The 24,813-nt window shown below is 44.7% G+C and overlaps 1 protein-coding gene across 6 annotated transcripts in view; it reads right to left on the bottom strand.

The window, feature by feature from the left end:
- Window positions 1-865: 865 nt before the first annotated feature.
- DNAAF8 (dynein axonemal assembly factor 8) overlaps window positions 866-24,813 on the bottom strand; it is an 82,633-nt gene continuing 58,685 nt past the window's right edge. For 4 of the 6 annotated variants that reach the window (XM_039349899.1, XM_039349901.1, XM_039349903.1 and 1 more), the window contains 8 exons: window positions 21,966-22,135; window positions 17,992-18,187; window positions 14,241-14,335; window positions 13,202-13,325; window positions 10,291-10,514; window positions 5,008-5,093; window positions 2,552-2,624; window positions 866-1,063 (listed from right to left, as the gene is read on the bottom strand). In XM_039349899.1, the coding sequence (XP_039205833.1) occupies window positions 986-1,063; window positions 2,552-2,624; window positions 5,008-5,093; window positions 10,291-10,514; window positions 13,202-13,325; window positions 14,241-14,335; window positions 17,992-18,187; window positions 21,966-22,135 (1,046 nt within the window). In that variant the 3' untranslated portion in view covers window positions 866-985. Of the gene's footprint in view, window positions 1,064-2,551; window positions 2,625-5,007; window positions 5,094-7,760; window positions 8,005-10,290; window positions 10,515-13,201; window positions 13,326-14,240; window positions 14,336-17,991; window positions 18,188-21,965; window positions 22,136-24,813 lie in introns of those variants that run through there. The other 2 variants (XM_039349900.1, XM_039349904.1) reach the window with 2 other exon arrangements.

Below are 24,813 nucleotides of genomic sequence, written 5' to 3'. Positions count from 1 at the left end.
GCCTCATCCATGCAGGGGTGGGATGCAGGCAATGTGCAAAATCACACACACATACACCCCGGTCCACAGAAAAATCACTCTCCATTTAACCAGTCCCTTGTGCCCAAAAGATTAGTTCTGGGTTTCTTCTCCACTTGATTAGTTTGCATCTGTTGCTTCTTGTCCTGCCTTCAAATACTTTGGGGCATAGGTTGACCCCCCCTTCTTTGTGGCAGCCCCTCAAATATTGGAACACTGCTTCATGTTACCCCCTGGTGCTTCTCTTCGCTGGACTAGACGTACCCAGTTCATTATGTAGTCCCCCAATCATCTTTGTTGCTCTTCTCTGCATTCTTTCTAGCGTCTGAACATCTTTTTTTTTTCCTAATTTGTGAGTGTTTGTATTATCCTAGCCAAGCCAGTGAGGTCAGTTCAAACTCAGATTAGTTTAGTAAATCTTGGCTACAGGAAAGCATGCTGGGAATCTCAGCTAGTATTTTAAAACACTCTTGATTCATTCCACCAACATCAAACCTCCTGACTGGTTGACCCTCATTTAGTGTCGTGGATGGTGAAATGTAGAATATAGAATAATAAGGCTGGAAGAGGCCTTGGAGGTCTTCTAGTCCAACCCCTGCTCAAGATAGGAGACTTTATACAATTCCGGTCAAATGGTTGTCCAGTCTGTTCTTGAAGACCTCCAGTGATGGAGCACTCACAACTCCAGGAGGCAACTGTTCCATTGATGAATACTTGTCTCAGTGTAGCTCCCATCCATTCAATAGTTCGCCATGACTTTTCTAAAAACGAACCCCATCCTGGATTCAATTCCCCCCAGAGGCTGTTCAAGAGGAAAGGAAACTCCATGCTTGACCTCCAATGAAAGTATTTGTGATGCTAATTTATTTACTTTTTTTTTTTTCCAGAAATGCAAGGCTTTTCTCCCATTATAGGAGGAAGGCTGGATCTTGGCAGGCTCACGGTGCTGAGCTAAGAGGATTTGAAGTCAGGGTGCTTGGTTTTCAATCTGGTAGATGCTTTCACAGGTCAGGAAGTCAAAAAGCCAACAGAGAAGCTCCTCAGCCTGAGTGTAAAAAAAGCGAACAAGTGGTTAAAGGGAAAATTAGGAAGGCTGAAATCTCCATTCAGTTAAGCCACAAGTGGCTGTTTCGTCTTAGCAACACATGTCGTTTGAATCTCGTGGGTGTCTAGGTTCAAACGGCACACTAAGCCACAATTTGTTCAATCTTGCTGCATCAAAAAGCTGCAGACATCCATGTTGAGACTACAGCGATTGGGTTTGTACAACACACGAAGCCAAACAACAACAAAAATGAGCCAATTTGTGTGAACTTGATGTCATAGGTTTGTCACTGACTGATTGTCAAAGGACAGGCATCGGTGATTTACGCCTGTGGTTTAGCTGTTCACGTGAACCCCAGTGATGCTGAACAACAAGCATCTTCTGTTTATATCGGTTTCACTTCAGGGACCTGCTCATCTCTTATTGTGGTGGGAAGATTTTCGATTCCAGGAAAGAAAGTAGGCTACAATCTAGATGGCGACCTCCATCGTCTTCTAGATGCTTTGAGACTCAGACATCAAAGAAATCCAGCTAACCTGATCTAATCAATTTGTTCGGGAAAGGAAAAAATATATATCCTTCCTCAGTTGTGTGGATGATCCATAAAGACTAAAGATCCATCAACGAAAGATGAAGTCTCCTTTGTGTTAAAATCTGACCAATGTTTCTCAACCGTCACAATTTTAAGACGCATGGAAGCCAATTCTCACAATTCTAGGAGTTGAAGTCAACTCCAAGGTTGGGAAACACTGATCTTTGACTCGTAATGATTTCATAGGCCTGTCTAGATAATTTTCTGGGCATCGGTATGGGGATTAATACAGTAAGGCCTAAGTTGTTTGCATATCCTGCGAACAAAGTCAAATTTCATGCCTTTCAGAGCATGAAAAAAGAGGCCTCAAAGAAAGCTGGACCTTTTTCCCAAGTTGAGAAGGATTATGGGCTGGTGAGAAATCGGTCAAAAACAGTGATAGTAGAGTTGGGTTCACACAACATGCTAAAACCTAAATCTGTCTTAAGAAAAGACACTTTCACATGCTTGTGAAAGATACTATCTCCAAAAATAGGCACTGTGTTGGGACTTGATGGGGTGGTTAGATTCACACCACCTCTAAGGTAGTGGCTGGATTTCCAATGGGATGTTGAACAACCAGCTAACCAACTCTATTTTAGTCCAGACTAGCACATTGGGCGAGTCCAACCTTATAGAACTAGCAAAGTAGTTATAGAGCCTTGGGTATTTAAAAAAAATGTGGGTTTCTCCTCCCCCCCCCCCAAATCAACTTTCTTACATAGTAAAAATGAGGAAAAGAAGATTTTAGGGGTATGGCTGTACTTTTTGCAGAGAAAGGGGATGGATTTCTGGGTGTTTGTCCTTCAGATTAAACACGAGGAGCAAAGTACAATGAAAAATGTTGGCAGTGGCCATCAATAAGAGGAGTGATGTAATATTGCAATATGACAAAACATCCAAATGATTGAACTTGCCTGTTTCTCAGTCTTTGGATAAAGAAGGCGAGGGATGATGTTCTCCAGACCAGCCTGTTTCTGACCACTACTGCTGGGGGGGGGAAGAGGGGGGGTAAGGAGGTGAAAAGAGGGAGAAACACTCGTAAATGAGCTACAGCCGAAACACTTGTAAATGAGCTACAGTCAGAAAGCAGAGAATCACTGCTGGTGGTTCTGGCCTGGCTGCCCACATCTGCTACTGCTGCAAGGCTTGCTTCTACCGTTACAATCTTGGTTTGGCCTAATTTGAGAACTGAAAGATCTGATCCTTCCAACTTCTGTAAGGCCTCCTTGGGGTGGAGGTCGCTTGGGGTGGAGGTCGCTTGGACAGCCCTCTAATATATAGCAACGTGTCAAGTTCCCGAAACCAAGAAAGACACATCGAGTCATAAAAGAGCCAAGGTTGCCTACCCCTGCCCTATACCATTTCAGACAAATGGCTCTCCAGTCTCTTCTTAAAAGCCTCCAGTGATGGAGCAGCCACAACATCTGGAGGCAAGCTGTTCCACGGGTTAATTGTCCTCACTATTAGGAAATTTCTCCTGCGTTCTAGGTTGTTTCTCTCCCTGATTAGTTTCCATCCGTTGGTTCTTGTCCTGCTGTCAGGTGCTTTGGAGAACAGGATGACTCCCTCAGGAAAAAAATAAATAAATTCTGCTGCCTGATTTGAGAAATAGCAATTGCAGAAAGATGAGAGAGGAACAGTAGAGCAGCAAGGTGGGGACACCACTACGGACTCATCCTGGACTTCGTTCTCAGTTCTCATTCGTTTTGGCAACGAGAATTCGCTTTAGAAAGGACTTTTAGAAGAGGATGGATCCAGCCTGGCCTTTGACAGGAAGATTTTGACTGCAAACCCCAAGTGTCATTTTTGCTTTAAGGAAGCGACTGATTGAGGCTGAGCCAAGGGCTGTTCAGTGGGAGTTCATCCCTCCCTTGTTTGAAATCCCCATAGCTACGCAACCAACACGGTCAACGCTGTACCTGGGAGGCTTCCTCTCTGTGTCCTTGAAAGAGGCTTTTATTGTGTAGGTGTTACATCTCTTCTCAAGATACAATGGTTTGGAGACGAGAGCCTTTGTTGGAATTTAGGCTTGCTAAGGGAGTAGATGAAGAAGAGAGAGAAGGGCTTCAAATGTTTGGGAGAGAAACTGGATAGCTAGGATTGGAATGGCCTTCTTTTCAAAGGCGGTTAATTCACTGCCGGAGGTATCCCGCTGATGCTGACATCCACGGGGAATTGAAGGAACAGCAGGACTTGATTGATCGAGCTGCTTGAGGAGGCTAGCACCACGCTGGATATAGCTTAGATGTTAGGTGTTTCCTTTGAGCTGCCCAGCCTATACTAAGACCACACCTGGAATACTGCAGCCAGTTTTGGTCACCTTATCACAAAAAAGAGGTTGAGAGTTTGGAAAAAAATTTAGAGAAGAGCAACTAAGATGAGATTAAAACATACAAAGAACGGCGGTGGGACTTGGGTTTGGCCAGTCTAAAGAAAAGAAAAATAGGGGAGACATGATAGCAGCATTCCAGTATCTGAGGGGCTGCCACAAGGCAGAGGGGGTCACGTTGTTCACCAAAGCACCAGAGGGAAAGACAGGAAACAACGGTTGGAAACTGATAAGGAGAGAAGCAACCTGGAATTAAGGAGAAACTTCCCAACAGTGAGGACAATCAACCAGTGGAACAGCTTGCCACCAGAAATCATGGGCACTCCATCACTGGAGATTTTTAAGAAGAGGCTGAACATTCACCTGTCTGAGATGGTATAGGTTCGCCTGCTTGAGCAGGGGGCTGGACTAGAAGACCTCCAAGGTCCCTTCCAACTTTGTTATTCTATTCTATTCTATTCTATTCTATTCTATTCTATTCTATTCTATTCTATTCTATTCTATTCTATTCTATTCATTCCTATTCTATTCTATTCCTATCCTTATTCTATTCCTATTCCTATTCTATTCTACTCTATTCTATTCATTCCTATTTCTATTCTATTCTATCCTATCCTATCCTATCCTATCCTATCCTATTCTATTCTATTCCTGTTCTGTTCCATTCCATTCTGCATTCTATTCTATTCTATTCTATTCTATTCTATTCTATTCTATTCTATTCTATTCTATTCTATTCTATTCTATTCTATTCTATATTACAATATCTATTCTATTCTATTCTATTCTATTCTATTCTATTCTATTCTATTCTATTCTATTCTATTCTATTCTATTCTATATCTGCCTTGGTGCAAAGAGGTGGATACTCGGAAGAAAGGTGCCTGGGGATAAATCTGAAGGAAATACAGGTGGTCCTCGACTTACGGCTGCAGTTAAGTCATGCTGGTTGGTAACTGGGTGGTCAACCTGATTTTACGCCATTTTTGTGAATCCAGAGTAGCCAAAGGGCATTGACGACACCTCATCTGTCTTACTTACCAGCTTAGCAAGGTGGTGAAGGAAACCACCGCATTGTCCCGTTCGGCTGCAAGCACCAAGCAGGAGCCTTTGAGAAGCTGAGAGCACTGCGGGAGAAGGGAGAACATAAGGCCTCTTGAACACTGCAAAAATCGACTTGCAAATCAATAAAAGAGAATATTTATAGCTCAGGGTTAAAATGAGGGGTCCTCGGTGCTCTCTGAGCTTGGTGGTTCTCTTGCAGACGTTTCATTACCCAAACTGGATCACATCATCAGCGCACTAATGAAGTTGCCTCGTTTGGGTAACGAAACATCTGTAAGGGGAAAAACAAAAAAGCTCAGACAGCACCAAAGGACCCCTGTTTGCAACAAAGGGGCCTAAACCGAATAAAGGATTCCAGACAGCCTCTTCTTGCTTCAGGCAGGGCTGGAGGAGAGCTTGCCAGGCCCCCTCTCTGTGTGCGGGACCCCCTCTTTGCAAGAAGGGGGGAGTTTTCTCCCCAGACAGAATTGCCCGGTTAAATCCCCACTTGTGTTTTGCCTGCAGATTTCCGCCTGGGTGGCCTTGGATGGTTGTGGCAGGGGAGCGTGCAACCGGTGCTGCATCTACTTGCCTGGTGCGCATCAGTGCTCCGCTCCACAGGTGCACCTTTAAGCAGCTGCCACTGGTGAAACCTGACACTCTTAAAGATAACTCACTGTCATCTCGATGGGGAAATTTCTATCTGGAAAGAACTGGCTCAAATCCAAATTATATTCAGCAGCTGTCTGACGAGCTGAACGGGGTTAGGGCGGACGCATATAAGCACAGTAGTCCTCAGGTTATGACCACAATCGCGTCCTAAATCTCCACTGCTAAACAAGATTAAGTGGTTGAGTGACCTTTGCTGCATTTTACGACCCTTTCTTGCTGCGGTTGCTAGGCGAATCACTGCAACTGCTAGGTAAATCCGGCTTTCCACCCCCCCCGCCTTTGCTTGTCAGAAGCTCGCTGGGAAGGTTACAGTGGTGATCACAGGACTCCAAGACAATGCAACTGTCACAAATACAGATAGTCCTTGACCACAATTGAGCCCACAATTTCTGTTGCTGAGTGACACTGCAGCCGTCACAAGTATGAACCAGTTGTTAAGCGTCTGTGATGACCCAGGGCATAGCACAGAGGCAATGCAGTCAGCTGTCCTTTAATTGCTCCAAGTTTTCCCCAAATGCTCCCACGTTTCTGGCAAGCCTCAAAACAAAGGAAGACACACACACCTTCAGCCACCTCTGGCTGCAAGTAGTTTCACACACAGTCTGATTAGGAGAGGAATTTACTCAAGGCCACGGAGATAACAAGGAATGACACATACATCCAAACAACGTTGTCAGCCAGTCCAATGGTCAGGGTTTCCGGGTTTCCAAGCAGAAATCACAACACAGAACAAGAGATCAGCAACAAGACACACAAAACTCCAAGGAATCAGCGTTTGTTCCCGACAAATGCCTCTCCCCACAGCATCTCCTTAAATCTCAGTCTCCATGTATACCTTGTGGAAAGGGGTGGAATGCTCTCCTCCTGAGTAGTTGAGCCTGCCTGCGTTGTTCCCTCCTTCTCTCCACTCTCCATGCTCTAGGATCAGGAGGGGGTGGCCCTTGTTCATCGCCTGAGCTCTGTCTCTCCTGTTCCTCCTATCCCACTCCTGAAGGGCCCTGGCCTGCCTCGGCCTGCTCTTCCCCACATCCCTCTGAAGCCACTGACACCTCTCCCTCGACCTCCATAGGGTCTCGTTCCAGCTCATTTTCCTCCGCAGATTCAGGCTCCGAAGGAGGCATGACAGCGTCTGAATTTTGATCACGTAACCATTAGGGATGCTGCAATGGTCGTACGTGTGAACAGTGGTCATAAGTCCCTTTTTCAGTGCTGTTGTAAGTTCGAACAGTCACTAAATGGTGTTAGGTCGAGGACTAGCTATAGTGAGTCAAACCTTGAGCTCAGTTTTACCCATAGGAGCCCGTGGGGTTTGACCCTTTCCTCTCCTGCGTGCCCCCCACATTCTCCAGCGCTGAGCACTGTCCCTGCGGCCGTCCTTCTGGGCTGGGGCTGGTAGCGCTGGGGAACCCGGCCAGCCGGCTTCTCAGAAGCTCCTGACTAAGAGTGGTGGAGAGTCAGAAGGTTAATCTGGGCAGACTTTCTATCAAGCCAGCAAAAGAGCATTTTATAGCTGCCGTAATGTATCCTTGGTACTGGCGGGATCATTTGCTTTCCGGGCATCTCTCCAGGCTTTGCGGTGGCCATACAGAAGGCGGCTGGTTTCATTACTGCCGACGATCTGAGAAAGAAAGCGTAGCGCCCGACGTCCCTCATCCATCCTCTGCTGGCCTCCAGCTCTGCTGGCCTCCAGCCGATCGTTTCCCGTTGCTGACAGAAGGGCTGTGTATTTATGGCTTTCTCGGTTCCGTGCACGGAGGCCGTAAGGAAGCCGCTCTCCTCAGGTGGCCCCGGAGCAGAGGCGTCCACACGATATGGTCACAAAAGTTGACCATAACGAGGTGATTGAAGCTTCAACTGTATTTTATGGGTGGCTTGATTGCACCGGTGTGGTTCCTGCATTCCTGCATTTCTCACCATATCCTCTGGAAGGCTTCCTGCCTCAGAGGCTTCTGAGACTGATGAGTATTTGCCCAGGAAGGAACAGGTGGTAGGAGAGCCCAGGTATACAGCGATAGGATAAGTAGTAGAGCCCAAGGCCAGTCATCAAGATCTGGTTGGATTGCAGGTGGAGAGAGAGAGCCATGGAGACAGCCTTGAGGGAAACGCTCAGAAAAACACAAAGAGCAGAAGCCCTGGGAAAGGATAATAGCCTTAGGAAGAGACTCGGGATGACTCCTCCCTGATACCTGGGGACAATCAGACCTGTGGGGTCCTTGGTGCTCTCTGACTCTGGCCGTTTGCTTGTAGATGTTCTGTACCAAATTAGACAATGTCATCGGTGTTAGGCATCTGATGATGTTACCTAGTTGGGTAATGAAATGTCTGCAAGAAAACAAGTAAGCTCAGAGAGTACTAAGGACTCCACAGTCGTCGTCGTCGTTCTCCTCCTCCTCCTCCTCCTCCTCCCCCCCCTCCACTCCACAAAGCCCATTCCTTCTAGCATTGATGTTACCTAGTTGGGTAATGAAATATCTGCAAGAAAACAACCAAGCTCAAAGAGCACTAAGGACTCCACAGTTGTCCTCCTCCTCCTCCATTCCACAAAGCCCACTCCCTTCTAGCACTGATGATGTTACCTAGTTGGGTAATGAAATGTCAGCAAGAAAATAACCAAGCCCAGAGAACACCAAGGACCCCACAGTCGTCGTCGTTGTTGTCCTCCTTCTTCTCCTCCTCTCCCACTCCACAAAGCCCACTCCCTTCTAACACTGATGATGTTACCTAGTTCGCTCATAAAACGCCTGCAGAAGAATAGCCAAGCCCAGAGAGCACCAAAGACCCCAGAGTTCAACCTGGAGCTACAACTATTATCTTCTATCAGTACAGTTAGACTCACATGATTCTGTTATACCCTTTTAAGTTCTTTTTGTAAAATCGATTTCCTGATCTGCACAACCTTGAAGGGCTGGCAGCTGACAAAGATCCCAAAAGTCAGAAACAGGTTCTGTTGTTTTAAGAATTCAGGGCTGGGAAGGGCAGAAGGTTGCAGAAGTGGGCCTGTCAACTTGCCAAAGATTATACCAACGCTCTTCCCAATTCAAAGTGACGTTCCTACTGGTTTCGCTACCGGCTTCCTTGCTCTACCCATCTCTTTTTTTTTGTTTTACATTTTTAAAGATGTTGAGTTTGTTTTTTTTAAAAAAATTAAACTTCCAGCATCCTCTTTAACTCCAAAGAGGCCCCTGGATTTCGGATTATAAAATCCTAAGCATTCCAAGTGCGGTGCTTGCTTTGAGGTACAGCGTGCCCACCTGCCCCAATCAAAAAGACAAAAGAGAAAGGGGGTTGGCAGAAACGTTCCTGAGGATTTACAAGGCACATTTTCCCATCCTTTGTTGCTGCCCAATTGGTATGCTGCGACTTGCCACATCCACGGCAGCAGCCACGTTGTGAATGGCGAAGCCCCCCAGGGGCCTTCATTGTGTGAAAGCACCTGCAACATGCTGTTAAAATTCTTATAGTGTTTAAATAAAACAACTAGACACAAGGACAGGTTTCCCCCCCCCCATGCCATCATTCTGCTAAACAATTAATTCCCACAACACCGTCAATCTACTAGTAGCGCTGTATTACCATTATCCTCATCCTTCCTATTGCCTTATCTTCTTATGACTATAACTTTGTGGCTTGTATCTTACGATTTATATCAATTGTTTTATTTAGTATCCCAGTATGATTTTATGTCGATTGCTTATTTAGTGTCCTACAACCATCACTGAGTGTTGTATCTTATGACTTATGATGAATGTTTTTTTATGATGATCATCATCATGATTTATCCCATGTGGCTTGTGGGCCAGAGACAAATTCCTTGTGTGTGTCTAATCACACGTGGCCAATCAAGAATTCTATCTCCATTCTGTTTTCATTGCTCTCGACGCTAAGAGCCCCTCAGCTTTGGAGTTTTATTCTCCTTCATTTGCACCTTGTGAAGACTGTAAAAACAAAAAAGGAATCTAGTTGCCACTGATTGCAGGACTACTTCAAGATTTCTTTCGCACAGGCAGGGCTCCAGTTAGGACCATTAGGGAGGCCTGCCCATCACGGCTGTAACTCGTAATGGTTGTTAAGCAGGTCGTCCTTGGGACCCATGTGATTTTTATGTTGCAAAGGTCGTAACTGTGGAAAAAGGTCGTCAGTCATCTTTTTCAGTCCCGTGGTCACTTTGAAATGTTACCGATGGTTGTAAGTAAAGGACTACCTCGACTCACCTGTAAATATGGACAAATCTTTTGTCAATAAATGCCAGCATGTTTCCTAATTGAGGAAACAGGGAAGTGATATAGAATTGGGAGTAAAGGCCTTCCAAATCAGGCTTCCCTTGAAAGGCAGACTTTAAGACAGGGGTGTCAAACTCGCCACGTCACACGACGTGTTGCGATATATCGCAAATTTTTCCCCATTGCCGGAGCTGGGGCGGGCGCGGTTTCGGCATGACGCATCCGGCCCGTGGGCCGGCAGTTTGACACTCCTGCTCTAAGAGGTTGAGAGCGTTTCCATCAGAGGTTGAGGTGGAACGAGGCTGGGTGAAAAAAAAAAAAAAACCTTGGAGGAAAGGCCGAAAAAACACGGGGACGGATAAAGGCGGCTTCTGCAGAACTGACGTACCATGATTGATTCTTCCTTCTTGGTGGTGGTGCTCAAGATTTTAGAGATGTGTCTGGCCTGCGACTCAGTCATCCTTGTGAGTTGTGCCCCAGTCAACAGGAATCCCATGCTCATCAATTGTTCCAGCAAAGGCAAGTAGGGTGGTAGCTGTCCAGCCACCTGATGGGTGGCTTCGAGAAGGATCAGGCAGGTGGCCTGGTACAGACCCACCAAGCGAGGTTTTTCTAAGAGAGGGAGGAAGAAAAAGTGGAATTAATAACTCTAGGGCATCTTCCAATTTTACGCGGGAGAATTTTGCTGCTCGAAGCACGAAGCTGAAAACACCAGCCTGAAGATGACGAATGGGACTTCGTCGAAACGTCGCCAAGACACTTCCAATTTTACGCGGGAGAAAACCCGAACAACCAAAGACCTACATATATATATATATATATATAATATATATATATATATATACACACACACACACACACACATATATATATATATATATATATATATATATATATATATATATATATATATATATATATGAGAGAGAGAGAAAGATGTGATAAGAAAAAACCAGGACTGTGCTGACTGAGATGGACAAATTAACAAAAGAGATAAAAGAAAAGGAAGACACAGTACTATGTAACATAGAACAAGTGGTATGACTGGTTGGAGATTAGGAATAATAGAGGAGAATAAATATGGAAAGGTCAAAAGTGAAAATATGTGTATAATAATGTATAATAATAATAATATGAATTATTCTTAGTAAGAAGTAGAATATGAAGGAAGAAAAATGTAAATAAGAAACAACGGGGCAATAAGGACAAATATTCTAAAGAAGAATAAGGGGGGAAATGTAAATAATAGAAGATTACTGTTATGTAATTGCTGTTAGGTGCTGGAGAAGACTCCTGCGAGTCCCTTGGACTGCAAGGCGATCCAACCAGTCAGTCCTAGAGGAGATCAACCCCGACTGCTCTTTAGAAGGCCAGATCCTGAAGTTGAAACTCAGGTACTTTGGCCACCTAATGAGAAGGAAGGACCCCCTGGAGAAGAGCCTGATGCTGGGAAAGATTGAGGGCAATAGAAGAAGGGGACGACAGAGAATGAGGTGGCTGGATGGAGTCACTGAAGCAGGAGGCGTGAGCTTCAATGGACTCCAGAAGATGGTAGAGGACAGGAAGGCCTGGAGGAACGCTGTTCATGGGGTCGCGATGGGTCGGACATGACTTCGCAATTAACAACAACAACAACAACAATCGCTGTTAAAAAAGGGGGGGAGGAGTATATACTGTGTGTGTGTGTGTGTGTGTGTGTGTTATGTTTTGCTTTGTTGAAATAAATAAAATCCTGTACTTTTCACGCCAGTTGACTAGCTACCATTCTTCCAAATGGGAAGACAAGAACATTTTATTTATTTATTCAAGTTTCTACACCGCCCGTCTCGCCTAAACGACTCTGGGGGTGGCTTACAACAAATAAAAGACATCAATCCATTTGGTCTTGAGTGTTTCCCCCGAATCTAACATGCGCATTCAATTTAATGCTCCATTTGGAGCGTGTCGTGTTGTCGCTTGGGGTGCACAGGCTGCTTTGCACGCAAAGGGGTGTGTGAACGAAGCGATCTCAAGCAAGGCTTCCGGAGGGCAGCACAGCTCCACCTCATGGCGAAAGGTAACTCAGATACACCTCGTTTCCCTCTCTAGCAAACTGCACAGAAGACTCTCCGTGTGTCTTAGTTTTGTGACCTAAATAATCCTGTTTTGGAAAGGGCCAGTCAGGTGCTCCTCTGTAAAACTATATTTTATTATATAATCCCAGGAGGGAGGGAGGGAGGGAGGGGGGAGAGAGAGAGAGAGAGAGAGAGGGAGAGAGAGAGGGAGGGAGGGAGGGAGGGAGAGAGGGAGGGCGAGAGAGAGAGAGAGAGGGAGGGAGAGGGAGGGAGAGAGAAAGAGGGGAGGGAGAGAGAGAGGGGGGGGAGAGAGGGAGAGAGAGAGAGAGGGAGGAGAGAGGGAGAGAGGGGGAAGAGAGAGAGAGGGAGGGAGGGAGGAGAGGGAGGGAGAGAGAAAGAGGGAGAGAGAGAAGGAGAGAGAGGAGGGAGAGGAAGGGAGGGAGAGAGGGAGAGAGGGAGAGGAGAGGGAGGGAGGAGAGAGGGAGAGAGAAAGAGGAGGGAGAGAGAGAGGGAGGGAGAGAGGGAGAGGAGAGGGAGGGAGAGAGGGAGAGAGGGAAGGAGAGAGAGAGAGGAGGGAGGGAGAGAGGGAGAGAGAGAGAGGGAGGGAGAGAGAAAGAGAGAGAGAGAGAGAGAGAGAGAGAGAGAGAGAGAGAGAGAGAGAGAGAGAGATTGAGATTTCCTTCCCTGAAGGAGTAAAGGAGAGAAGAGAAAAATGTTTTTCACTAAAGACCAGATTGTGTAGAAAAGCGAAGCATAGTGCTGGAAGGGACCTTGGAGGTCTTCTAGTCCAACCCCCTGTATCGTTCTGAGCAAATGGCTGTCCAGTCTCTTTTTGAAAAAACCTCCAGGGATGGGGGACCCACAGTTTCTGAAGGCAAACCGTTCCACTGATTAATTGTTCTCACTGTCAGGAAATCTCTCCTTAGTTCCAGATTGGATCTTTCTTTAAGTAATGATAGGAGCTGAGTTTTTCAGGCCAAAACCAAACTCGACACAAAAACCAAACTGCGATGCGAAGAATTGCACTGTGAGAGGTGACACTTACGATGAATTATGGAAGTCTGGAAATGTGATGGTGCCACGTGCTGGTAGGTAAGTGGAGTTGTGCCCCTACAAACAAATCTGCTGTCCTCTAGAAATTAGCACCAACTTAGGCTGCAGTGCTTTCCTCTGCCTTCCTTGCTACCCAGTGAATCAATATCTAATTTAGACCCGCAACGATAAGCCAGTTAACCATCTTTTTACCTAGAGTTTGTGTCTGCTTTGGGCCCAGTAAACTGAACTGTGGTTTGTTTTCTCTCTTGACAAGCCTGCGTTTCTTGTGGATCCCAAGAAAATGGGCTGCACTGTCAGCTGTAACAGGGCCAACCTGGAGGAGGAAATGAAAAGGAGAAATGCTTATATTGGGGGGCACAGAAAGAGAGAAAACTGTCAGGACTTAATTCAACGATCAGGATGATGCAAAGAACTCACCGTAATGAAAGAGAAAGACTGATGCCAGAACGCCTTATTGGCGACAGCGCTTCCTTCTGACTAACCAGTATTTATGCTAATGTAAATATAGTAATTCTAAAAAGCCCCATCATTATGAGATATTTTAATTTGCCGCACAGGCCTTGAGAGGCAAACTTGCATCCCTTCTGATTTCACGAAGGAAAGCCCCACTGACTCTACGGCTTCCGGACAGCCATTTAAGACCAGTGGAACAGATGACGTGACAATAATTCCTAACAATGTATAAAGTTTAGCTAGCCTTTGAGTAGCTAAAGAAGCTTCAAAGGCTGGGAACGGCAACCCCAAGACATTTGGGGGAAGCACAAAAGTCAGGTAAGGTTGCTGTAGGGCAGAGGTGGGCAATTGTGGCCCCTTTGTGACCTGTGGACTTCAACTCCCAGAATTCTATGCTGGCTCAGGAATCCTGGGAGTTGAAGTCCCACAGGTCGTAAAGTCGCCAAAGAGCAGGGGTCTTCCAACTTGGCCCTTTTATGACTTGTGTACCTCAACTCCCAGAATTCCTCAGCCAGGCATCTAAAAGGTTCGCCATTACTGTAATAGAGCAAAAGATGAAGTCAAATGGATGGGTAGAAATATATTCCCCCCCCTGGATTTGGGGAGGGTGCCCTTGTTCCTACAACAACGTTAATTCTATTTGTACACGGCTACGTGTCTCCCCTTCCCGTCTGCCTTGTTGTGGACTTGTAGCAGTTGTCATTAAAAGGGGCCACGTGGAACCCCGGGCAGTTAAACTGCTTCAGGAGTCGGGAAGAACTGCCTAGGTGCCTACCTCTTTCTCCTCTAAATCTGAATACGTGGCGCCACATAATCCTTCTGGAAAAAACAGCCGAATGTCACGAACAGCGGCACAATAAGACGCGGAGCCTTAAAAAAAAAAAAAGGAAAAAAATTGAGAGAGAGAGAGAGAGAGATAATGCAGAAAGATGATTCTATCAGACTATGAATTAAACATTGTCTCTGTTCCTGCTCTTTTCACCAGAGTGATTGATGGCTTACAGATGCCTGAAGAAATTGCTTTAAAGGGCACCTGTTCTACAGTGGAACAGCAAACATTTAAGCCCATTATGCAGAGCAATGGTTTCATTATCTCCGTGCTGTGTTGACTTGGCTCTGTTATGATTTGGCCCAAGCATTTGACAAAACACAGTGCCGGCACTGACTTCTTCTTCTTCTTCTTCTTCGCAGCTGAGTAACAACTGAAAGGCGGTCTGGCTCCTTCTCTGCTGCCAAGTTACAGAAAGCTAGAAAATCAGAAGGGTCCCAGAGTCAAAGGGGCTGGGGGGGGGTCGCACGTGCACAAACCTCAGTCTGGAGGTATCGATGAACGGTGAGAACAATTAACCGATGGAACGGCTTGCTATCAGAAATTGTGGGTGCTTCATCACTGGAGGTTTTTTTTTTTAAAAAAGTTTTTTATTTATAATACAATTAAAAAAGAAAAAAGAAAAGATTGGACATGACTTGGCATTCCAGTATACACATTTCTAACAAATTGATTCTCTTCTTACGTTTAATTCTTTATCTCTAGAAGTACATGTATATATTTTTTACACAATACCTAATTCATTTCTCTATTTATTAACCTAAAATTATATACACTAATCTGTAACCCGAACAGACCTCCTTTGTTCCCACCAAGAGTAAAATTTGTCCCAGATTTCGAAGTATTCTAATCCACTCTTGTCCTTCAGTTCCATTGTGAGCCTGTCCGTTTCGGCACACGATAATATTTTATGTAATATTTCTTCCTCTGTGGGCGTTTCTTTATTCTTCCATTTTTGTGCCTATGCCAATCTAGCAGCAGTCAGAATGTGTAGCATCAAATAGACTATCCCTTTGTCATATTTCTCAATAGTTATGCCCAATAAAAAGAGTTCTGGTTTTGGCTCTGTCTCCATCATTAATATTTCTTCCAACCATTTTCTTGTCTTGTTCCAATAATCGCAGGCTTTAGGACATTCCCACCACATAGGATAGTAGGTCCCTATTGCCACTTTGCATTTCCAACATATGGACGAGAGATTTGGGCCCATTTTGGCTAACCTTGTGGGTGGGAAATGCCATCTGCAAAACATCTTGTAGAGGTTTTCCTTGTAGGAAGTGGCTAGGGTGATTTTCCTATTTCTTTCCCATAATTCTTGCCAAGTCTGCAGATCAATATGGAAGCCAAAGTCCCTACATCACTGGAGGTTTTTAAGAAGAGACTGGACAACCATTTGTCTCAAATGGTATAGGGTCTCCTGCTTGACTTGGAGTCTAGAAGACCCCCCAAAGACCTTTCAGCTCCATTCTGATTGATTGATTGGTACTGAATGTGATGGAAGTTATCAGGTAGTGCAGGGGTCTTCAAACCTGGCCCTTTTATGACTTGTGGACTTCAACTTCAACGTGCCTGGCTGAGGAATTCTGGGAATTGAAGTCCACAAGTCATAAAAGGGTCGAGTTTGAAGACCCCTAAAGTCGTGGAATTATGTTGGTGCTTGCAGCCAATCCAGTAATCTTCCATCAGTCCTTTCCTTGGAGTGAGATAGCCTGGGTTTTGGCTGCTGAACTCTACAGCTGCAACCTCTGCTTACTCCTCTTGGAACATGGTTATCAGTCTCCCAAGTCCTTCTTTTCACTAAACTAGACACAGCCAGTACAGCAACATATGAAGAAGGGTTGCAGGAATTGGGTACATTTAGTCTAGTGAAAAGCAGGACCAGGGGTGACATGATAGCAGGGTTCCAATATCTCAGGGGCTGCCACAAAGAAGACGTAGGTCAACCTATTCTCCAAAGCACCAGAAGGCTGGACAAGAAGCAACGGATGGAAACTAAGCAAGGAGAGAAGCAACCTAGAATGGAAAAATTTGGCTGTCTGGGGAATTCTGGGAGTTGAACTCCACAAGACTTAAAAAGTTGCCAAGTTTGAAGACCCCCTAACTTACAAGTACGCTCAAAGGCTTTGGGTCATTCAGGACCCTGCAGACCTGCTGAAAATCTGCCATTTTACAGCCAGAGTATGCCGACGATTTGGGCTGTAATTCAGAGACAGGCTAATAGGCAGAGAACGTCCCAGGCAGAGCTCAGGGAAGGTTCTCTTCGATTCCATTTCAATTAAATCAAATTAAGTACAGTTAACTCGATCTCCTAGTAATTATCCCTTTCCTCTTGATAATTGATAGATAGCACTTCAGCAGCAGCCTTTGGAAAGGCTCAACATTTTCGGTGTTCATCTGAGATGCTGCATCTCTGCTCCAGAGCCCATTAGGGCAATCTGAAACCATGGTCTGCCTCCCTCTTCGATGTCAGGAGAGCGGCTTCATTTCTACGTTATCGGGGACATATTAACAATTTGCAGGGATATTGAATGGGACTCGGGACAGGGTAATGTGTCTGCTGGAACCCTGTTCCACATCAATGGCTTCCTCTTTTTGGCAAGCACAATGGTTGCCCTTTTGAAAGAAATATGAAACCGGGTGGGTCTTCACAACGTCAAAGAGCCATTTTGGACAGCGTGCGTTTTGATATAAAGGCATTCAAGGAGGACAACCAGAAAACTTTCACGGTTTAACGTCGGGAAGGGGCAAACCCGTAGCTTTCCAGATGTTGGTGGATTCCAGCTCCCAGCTAATCAACACCGGGGCCAATCATCGTAGATTATGAGTACTGTAGTTGAAAGTTACCCCAAGCGGTATCTATACCTTATCCTTCTTGCCTCAATGGGGGACTGAAAGTTGATGTTTTAAAGGTTTGGAGATGCAAAAGAAAGCCCCCCCAAAAGTATTTGAGAGGGTCATGAGATTGTAGTACATGTAGTCCTCTACTTACAACAGTTCAAAGTTACAATGGCACTGAAAAAAGGGATTTATGACTGTTTTTCACACTTATGACCGCTGCATATGGTCAAAATTCAGGTGCTTGGCACCTGGCATGTATTTAACCACCACCACAACAATAGAGTTGGAAGGGATCTTGGAGGTCTTCTAGCCCAACCCCCTGCTCAGGCAGGAAACCCTATCATTTCAGATCAAATGGCTGTGCAGTCTTTTCTTAAAAGCCTCCAGTGATGGAGCATTCACAGCTTCTGGAGGCCGGTTGTTTTATGACGGTTGCACTGTCCCAGGGTCCTGTGATCCCCATTTGTAGCTTATGACAAGCAAAGTCAATGGGAGAGGCCACGATTCGTTGAACAGCCGTGGTAAACAGGTTATAAAATGGGGGTGAAACTCGCTCAACTGCTTTGCTCAGTAACAGAAATCTCGGACTTGACTGTGGTTGTTAAGTCAAGGACTGCATGCAGTGTCCGGAGAGAGAGAGAGAGAGAGAGAGAGAGAGAGAGAGAGAGAGAGAGAGAGAAACAATTCAAAGCTTAAACTTTTATCGATTAATTAATCAATCAATCAATTAATTTCTCGGGGGATGGCAAAGTTAGTGCCACAAAAATCTCCAAAGCTAGAATCTTGGCTTAGAAATCTAGCACTGTGCTTGTTCTGAAAAAAGAGGGGGGAAAATGGTTCTGACCACTTTGAGACTCACCGTAAAAGCCATTTTGGATGGGACTGTGTCCGTGCAGAGCTCTCCAGAAGAACTGGTTAATAGCCTGAGCTTCTTTGGGATCTTCGGGTCCTAGTAAATCCAGAAGTTTCTTCACTGCGTTTTCTCTCTGAAGACACAGCACCAGAGAGGATCCTGAAGTGAGGTAGCTGGAGTGAGCTTCCAGGTCAGCAGGGCTCTGGGAAAAAAGGGATGGGGGGGGGGAGTTGTTTTTATTTTAAAGTGACCAACCGTCCTCCTTTAGGGAGGACAGTCCTCCTTTTGTAAGTTCTGTCCTCTCTCGAAAAGTGTCCTCCTACATGTCCTCCTTTTCGATATTTGAAGACTAATCTGTAAATCTCCGTATTTGATCGATGCCGATCCGATCCGTTACGTGTGATGTGACATATTTGTATTTGACATGACAATTCGTCAAGGCTCGGTACAGTGCGGTGAGACGTGATTATGAGATGCATGCGCTCCGCACAGGAGAATTGTTTTGAAAGAGTGCGTTGCGCACAAGGGTGCGCCGCACGCAAGTGGCTTTGTTTACTTCTTACCGAAACACGACACGGCACGCACGCATGCATTAGACTTACTTCAATTTATTTCTGTCCTCCTTCTCATTGTAAAAAAGTTGGTCACCTTATTTTTATCCCTGTTTTACTATTTTTACAAACAACCCAAGATGGCGGACATCTCCAAAACACGTTTTCCTCCTCTTATTGTTCCACAACGCTGGGAGGTGGGTTGGGCTGAGAGAATGTGACTGGCCCAAGGTCACCCAGCTGGCTTTCAGGGTTAAAGCAGGCACTAGAACTCATGGTCTCCTGAGGATTGTCTCCAAGTCACCCTGTTGGTTTTCATGGCTAAGGTGGGACTAGAACTCACAGTCTCTTGGTGACTGACCCTGAGGTCTCCAGATGTTGCTGAAGGTGTAGCTTCCAGAGGCAGCCCTTGCCGGCATGGATAGTAATCAAGCATGTTTGAGAATTGGAGTTTGACAACATCTTGGGAGGGGGGGTGCATAGAACCCCTTTTCTGCATTGATGAAAAACGTGGGATCAAAACTGCAATCCATTTAGCATCTTTTTTAGAACATGGAGTATTCACAGCCTGACTCTATGCTATGATCTTCAGTATAGATTTAGGAAACTAGGAGGGTGTCCTACTCAGAGCTGTTTATTTATCGTTCTATTTATTTATTTTATTTATTGATCAAATTTCTACACGGCCCATCTCACCTAAGTGAGTGGTTTACCAGCAAGTTTATTTAACTTTCTATTGCCCTTAATGCTTACCAACAAGATACCGTTGGAGGAAGATGGGCAGTAGCAGTTAACCAATTAGGCTTACTTGTCATTGCATACCTCTTCCCAAACTGCAGTGTAGAAAACAAACCACAATGGTTAGGTTTGCACAACATTCCAAACAAATGGAGTAACTGACATTATGACTTAGTGCAGTTTGTGAATCCAACCATTATGGTGGGTTCTACCTTGACAATTTCTGACCTAATTAATCAAAAAGGCATCTCCAATTCTCAAACATGCTTGATTACTATCCATGCCAGCAAGGGCTTCCTCTGGAAGCTACACCTTCAGCAACATCTGCAGAACTCAAGATCCATTTAACTCCGAGTTGCCCAGAGTCCTTCAATAGTGAGATGGGCAGCATATACATTTAAAAATAATAAAATAAAATAATAAAATAAAATAAAAAATAATAAAATAAAATAATAAAATAAAAGAAGGAAGGAAGGAAGGAAGGAAGGAAGGAAGGAAGGAAGGAAGGAAAGAAAGAAAGAAAGAAAGAAAGAAAGAAAGAAAGAAAGAAAGAAAGAAAGAAAGAAAGAAAGAAAGAAAGAAAGAAAAAGAAAGCAAGCAAGCAAGCTCTGGGGAGAGTCAAAGGAATCCTACACCGATTCCCAGAGCTTTACATTTGTGACACAAACAAATATTAAATTTTCATTGAGCCTTGCTGTTTTCTGTATTTCACATTCACGGTTTCGAGAGAAATCTGGGATATCAATCTGTTCTTGGAAGAAATTTACAAGATTATTCATGTGACTGCCAGCATCTGTTTGGCATCATTTGTATTGCTGTTGTTGTTATCACACAGCTCAAAACATTTGTGTTTACATTGGGGAAGACTCTGTAACTTTGGGCACGGGAGAATATCCACCCTGTTCAAGCACGGCTCCATTTATCCTCTGCCAGACTAATTTCTTCTTCTTTATATATTTCTAATCTCCACCTTCAGGGGCCTGGGAGCCCTCCACTGCTAGATCAAGGAAATCACACTGATGCATTATTTCATTAAGGTACAGTTGCCACAGGGGAGCCCAACCTTTCTGTTGCTCAGCGAAACATTTGTTAAGTGAGATTTGCTCCATTGTGTGACCTTTCTTGCCACAGCTGTTAAGTGAATCAGTGCAGTTGTTAAGTTGTTAACACGATTGTTGAGTGAATCTGGCTTCCCCTATTGACTTTTTTGCTCGTCTGAAGGTTGAAAAAGGGGATCACGTGACCTCCCAGTGTGACTTCATTAATCTAGCCTTGGAGGACTTCCAGGCACCTAAGGGTGGAGATTAAAAATATATAAAGAAGAAAATTAGTCGAAGAGAGGATAAACAAAGCCGTGCTTGAACAGGGTGGATATTCTTGTCAAACAGGGCAAAATTCACTTAACAAATGTCTCACTTAGCCACAGAAACTTTGGGCTCCATTGTGTCCTCGTAACTCGAGGACTACCTGTATATACAATTGCCAATTTACGAAGGACAGCCGCCTAGAATCCAGAGACTAACAAAATAAACCAGCCATCAGCAACAAATACTTTAACTCTCCAAGGACTGGCCTAATTGCAAAGGTTCCTCTTGCGCACTTCTCCATTTTAAGTCAGGTTATTAGGTAACAGCATCTCATTTTTAAGAGCCAGCGTGGCAAGTTGCCTGGGATTTTCCCAGTTCTGATTAAAATATGCATGAAATTTCTTTTCCCAGAACTTAAACCGTCATTCGGGGAATTGTAAAATATGAAAAGTCCCTCCGGCTAATAAGATCTGAAAGCACTCATTAGATCAGCTGGTTCCAGACCGAAAGCTGCACTTTATAAAGTTGTGTGGTTGGGGGGGGGGGTTCAGATTCATAAGCACTGCAGGCCTATCTGGGCTAATTTCAGAATTTAAACATAGCCATTGATTTGCAACCTGGAAGCAGAAGCACTTTAATAAGATTAGAAAGCCGAAAACAGAATATATTGGTGAATAAAGAAAGAATTTAAATTTTGGAATAATATTTGTATTTTAGTTACGAGAATTAGTTTATAATGAAATGAGGGAAACTAAGCCTATCCGAATTATAAATAGTGATTAAAAAGGCTAAATTGGAATATGATAACTGGAATTAAATAAAACTTAAAAACAGGACTTATGGACTAATAACTCGTGGACTTCAACTCCCAGAATTCCTGAGCCAGCATGGCTCAGCTTGAAAACCTCTCCCTTTCCCCTCAACATGGCTGGCTCAGGAATTCTGGGAGTTGAAGTCCATGAGTCATAAAAGAGCCAAGGTTGCCTACCCCTCCTCTAGGTGCTGGTTAAGACTGGATTGATGGGTATTAAAAGTGACCAAAGATAGCAAACAAAACAAGGAGCCAACATGATTATGGAAATTCTCAATCATCCAGGTTAGAGTTGTCCCAAAGGAGCTTTTCCAAAAGGCAAGGAGACTTCCTTAGTTTTTTTTTTTCCCTTGAAAAAAAATCTTTTTTTTATTCTTATGCAAGAACTTGAAGAAGCTTCTCGGATGAGAAGTTTAAACGTTTTCAAGGGAATAAAATCCCAAGAAAGTCCAGCTGCCTTTTGGAAAAGCACCACTGGGGCAGTGACCCAACATCCTGACCCCTTGGATGAATTCGCATCAGAAGTAAGAGCAGAGGAGAAAGCTACGGAGCTGAGAAACGGCTTCCACAAACCTGCTCAGTCTTGGATGGCATTAAGATCTGGACCACTTCCGATCTGAGGTTTGTGTGTTTCATGCCAACTAAACTGAATTTCTCCCGATCCAATTTACGGAGGTACCGAGCTAAGTTCTGGGACCACAGGCCAGGTTTGATTAACAATAGGGTGCAGAGGATCTCAGCTCCTGTACAAAAAATCCACAGACGTTATTCCATTATAGCATCTCTTACAACAAGATAACAAGCTGGTAAAATGATGTCTTGACTGTATTGTTTCTGGAAGGACTGAAAATTCCTGGAGTAAAAGCTTAGTTTTCTTCCTAAAGGTATTCCCCCCCTTATCTTATCTTATCTTATCTTATCTTATCTTATCTTATCTTATCTTATCATCTTCTTACCTTATCTTATCTTAATCTTATCTTATCTTACCTTATCTTATCATCTTGCCCTGCCCTGCCCTGCCCTGCCTTGCCTTATCCTATCCTATCCTATCCTATCCTATCCTATCCTATCCTATCCTATCCTATCCTATCCTATCCTATCCTATCCTATCCTGCCTTATCTTCCTGCCTATTCCTCCATCCATCCATGTAGATGACCAGGCTAAGCTGGAGGAAGGGGTCAAATGTGCCATCAGTCTTGAGTCCCTTTGCGCCAACAAGAGATCTAAGCCCAGCCCACCCTGAATTCCATTGGCTCTTTTTGCATATCAGCACCACAATCACAACAATGGGGAACTTTCCATCTCCACTGATATAGGGCAGAGGCCTCTGTATTGGATTGACGTATGCCTTACAAACCAAATAGAATAATCACACTTTAATGGATCCAGATTGCGTGGTGGGTCTGCAAGGGCTCTTATCTACCGCCAACTCGCTTTGACCGGTAGCTCAAATTCTTGTAGAGAACTGAAGCTTGCAATAAACCTATATAGGTGGTCCTCAACATATCACCACAACTGTGACCAAAATTTATGGGGTTAAGTAAGAAATTTGCTAAGTAAGTTTGGCCCCATTTTATGAGATTACTGCTCTTTATTGCTCTTCTGAACTACCAGTTCCATCATCCTGCCAGCTGGGGAGACAATAGGGGCTAAAGTTTAATTTATCTAAGTTAAACTACAGCAGGACAGGGAAGGCAATACAAATAGCAGCAACAATGCTCAAGCCATTGCTATGGATACGCTCTGCTGGTGACCACACACCGCTACTTTATCCCCACCACCCCAAAAAGAAGAAGGCAGCTGGGTGACAAGAGAAGAACTGAAAAATATTTGGAGGACTGGGTATCAGTTTAGTTTTTTAAAAATCCACTTTTTAATTACTGCATTAGTGAGGCTACGCTCGAAAGGCCACATCCAGTTTCTGGTCAGCAGAATATAAAAAAGATGCTGAGGCCCTGGAAAGAGTGCAGAGAAGAGCAATAAAGAGGATCAGGGGTCTAGAGGCTAAAGCATGCAATGAATGGCTAACGGAACTAGGTATGTCTAGCTTAACGAAGAGAAGCGTAGTATAAAAGGATTGGTTGTATAAACAGAGGCACAGAATCAAAATCACGGGAAGTGTTAGTCTCGCTTTATAAAGCCTTAGGTAAGGCCACACCTGGAATACTGCATCCAGTTTTGGCCAACACATTACAAAACAGATGTTGAGACTCTGGAAAAAGTGCAAAGAAGAGCAACTAAGATGATTAAAGGCCTGGAGACTAAAACATAGGAAGAACGGCTGCAGGACTTGGGTTTGGCTAGTCTAAAGAAAAGAAGAAACAGGGGAGACATGATAGCAGCATTCCAATATTTGAGGGGCTGCCACAAAGAAGAGGGGTCACGTTATTCTCCAAAACACCAGAGGGCAGGACAAGAGAGAATGGTTGGAAACTGATCAAAGAGAGAAGCAACCTGGAATTAAGGAGAAACTTCCTAACAGTGAGGGCAATTAACCAGTGGAACAGCTTGCCACCAGAAATCGTGGGCGCCCCATCACTGGAGATTTTTAAGAAGAGACTAGACAGTCACTTGTCTGAGATGGTATAGGTCCTCCTGCTTGAGCAGGGGGCTGGACTAGAAGACCTCCAAGGTCCCTTCCAGCTCTATTCTGATTAAGGATGACATGGTAGCTGTCTTCCAGTACTTGAACGGCTGTCACAGGGAAGAGGGCACCATTTGTTCTCCCTAACGCCTGAGGGCAAGACAACAAGCAAGGAGTGGAAGCTTGTTAGAAGAAGATCCAACCTGGGAAAGAAGGAGGGATTGTCTGATAGGGAGAATAATTAGCCAACGGAACAGCTTGCCTCCAGAAGTTGTGGGTGCTCCATCGCTGGAGATTTTCAAGAAGAGATTGGACAGCCACTGGTCCAGAATGTTACAGCGTCTCCTGCTTGAGCAAGGGGCTGGATTAGAAGACCTCCTTCCAGCCCTGTGAATCTATGGTTCTAATGAAAAGATCTCAAAAGCAGAAGACTGGGTTGTGGTGGGAGAAGAAATTGAGATCTTGGAGAAAAGCATTCCCATAAAATGAGAAGGGAGGAGGTGGCCAGTCGCAAAACTTCCCCGTATCTAAAGACAAAGGATGTTCCCCCCCCCCCACTCCTAATCTTAGAATGTTAATCTGCTTTTTGGGGATGGTGGGGTGGTGGGGGAGAGAAGCAGGCACACCCAGAAGCAGCCATTCACATTTCTAGGAATTCTTTCAGATTCTTGGGGGAACCTGTCAGAAATGACTGGTCTTCTTGGGCAGGGGGTTGGACTAGATCAGTGGTTCTCAACCTTTTTAATGCCGCGACCCCCAACCGGTCGTAAGTCGAGGACTACTCAACCGGTCGTAAGTCAAGGACTACTCAACTGGTGCAGCACCGTTTGCAGAAT

Source organism: Crotalus tigris, unplaced genomic scaffold, assembly GCF_016545835.1.
Source record: "Crotalus tigris isolate CLP2741 ecotype Arizona unplaced genomic scaffold, ASM1654583v1 scf7180000018301.7375997, whole genome shotgun sequence".
Classification (NCBI taxonomy): Eukaryota; Metazoa; Chordata; class Lepidosauria; order Squamata; family Viperidae; genus Crotalus; species Crotalus tigris.
Note: the sequence above shows the minus strand (reverse complement) of the source record. Positions and strands in the feature narration are given on the sequence as shown.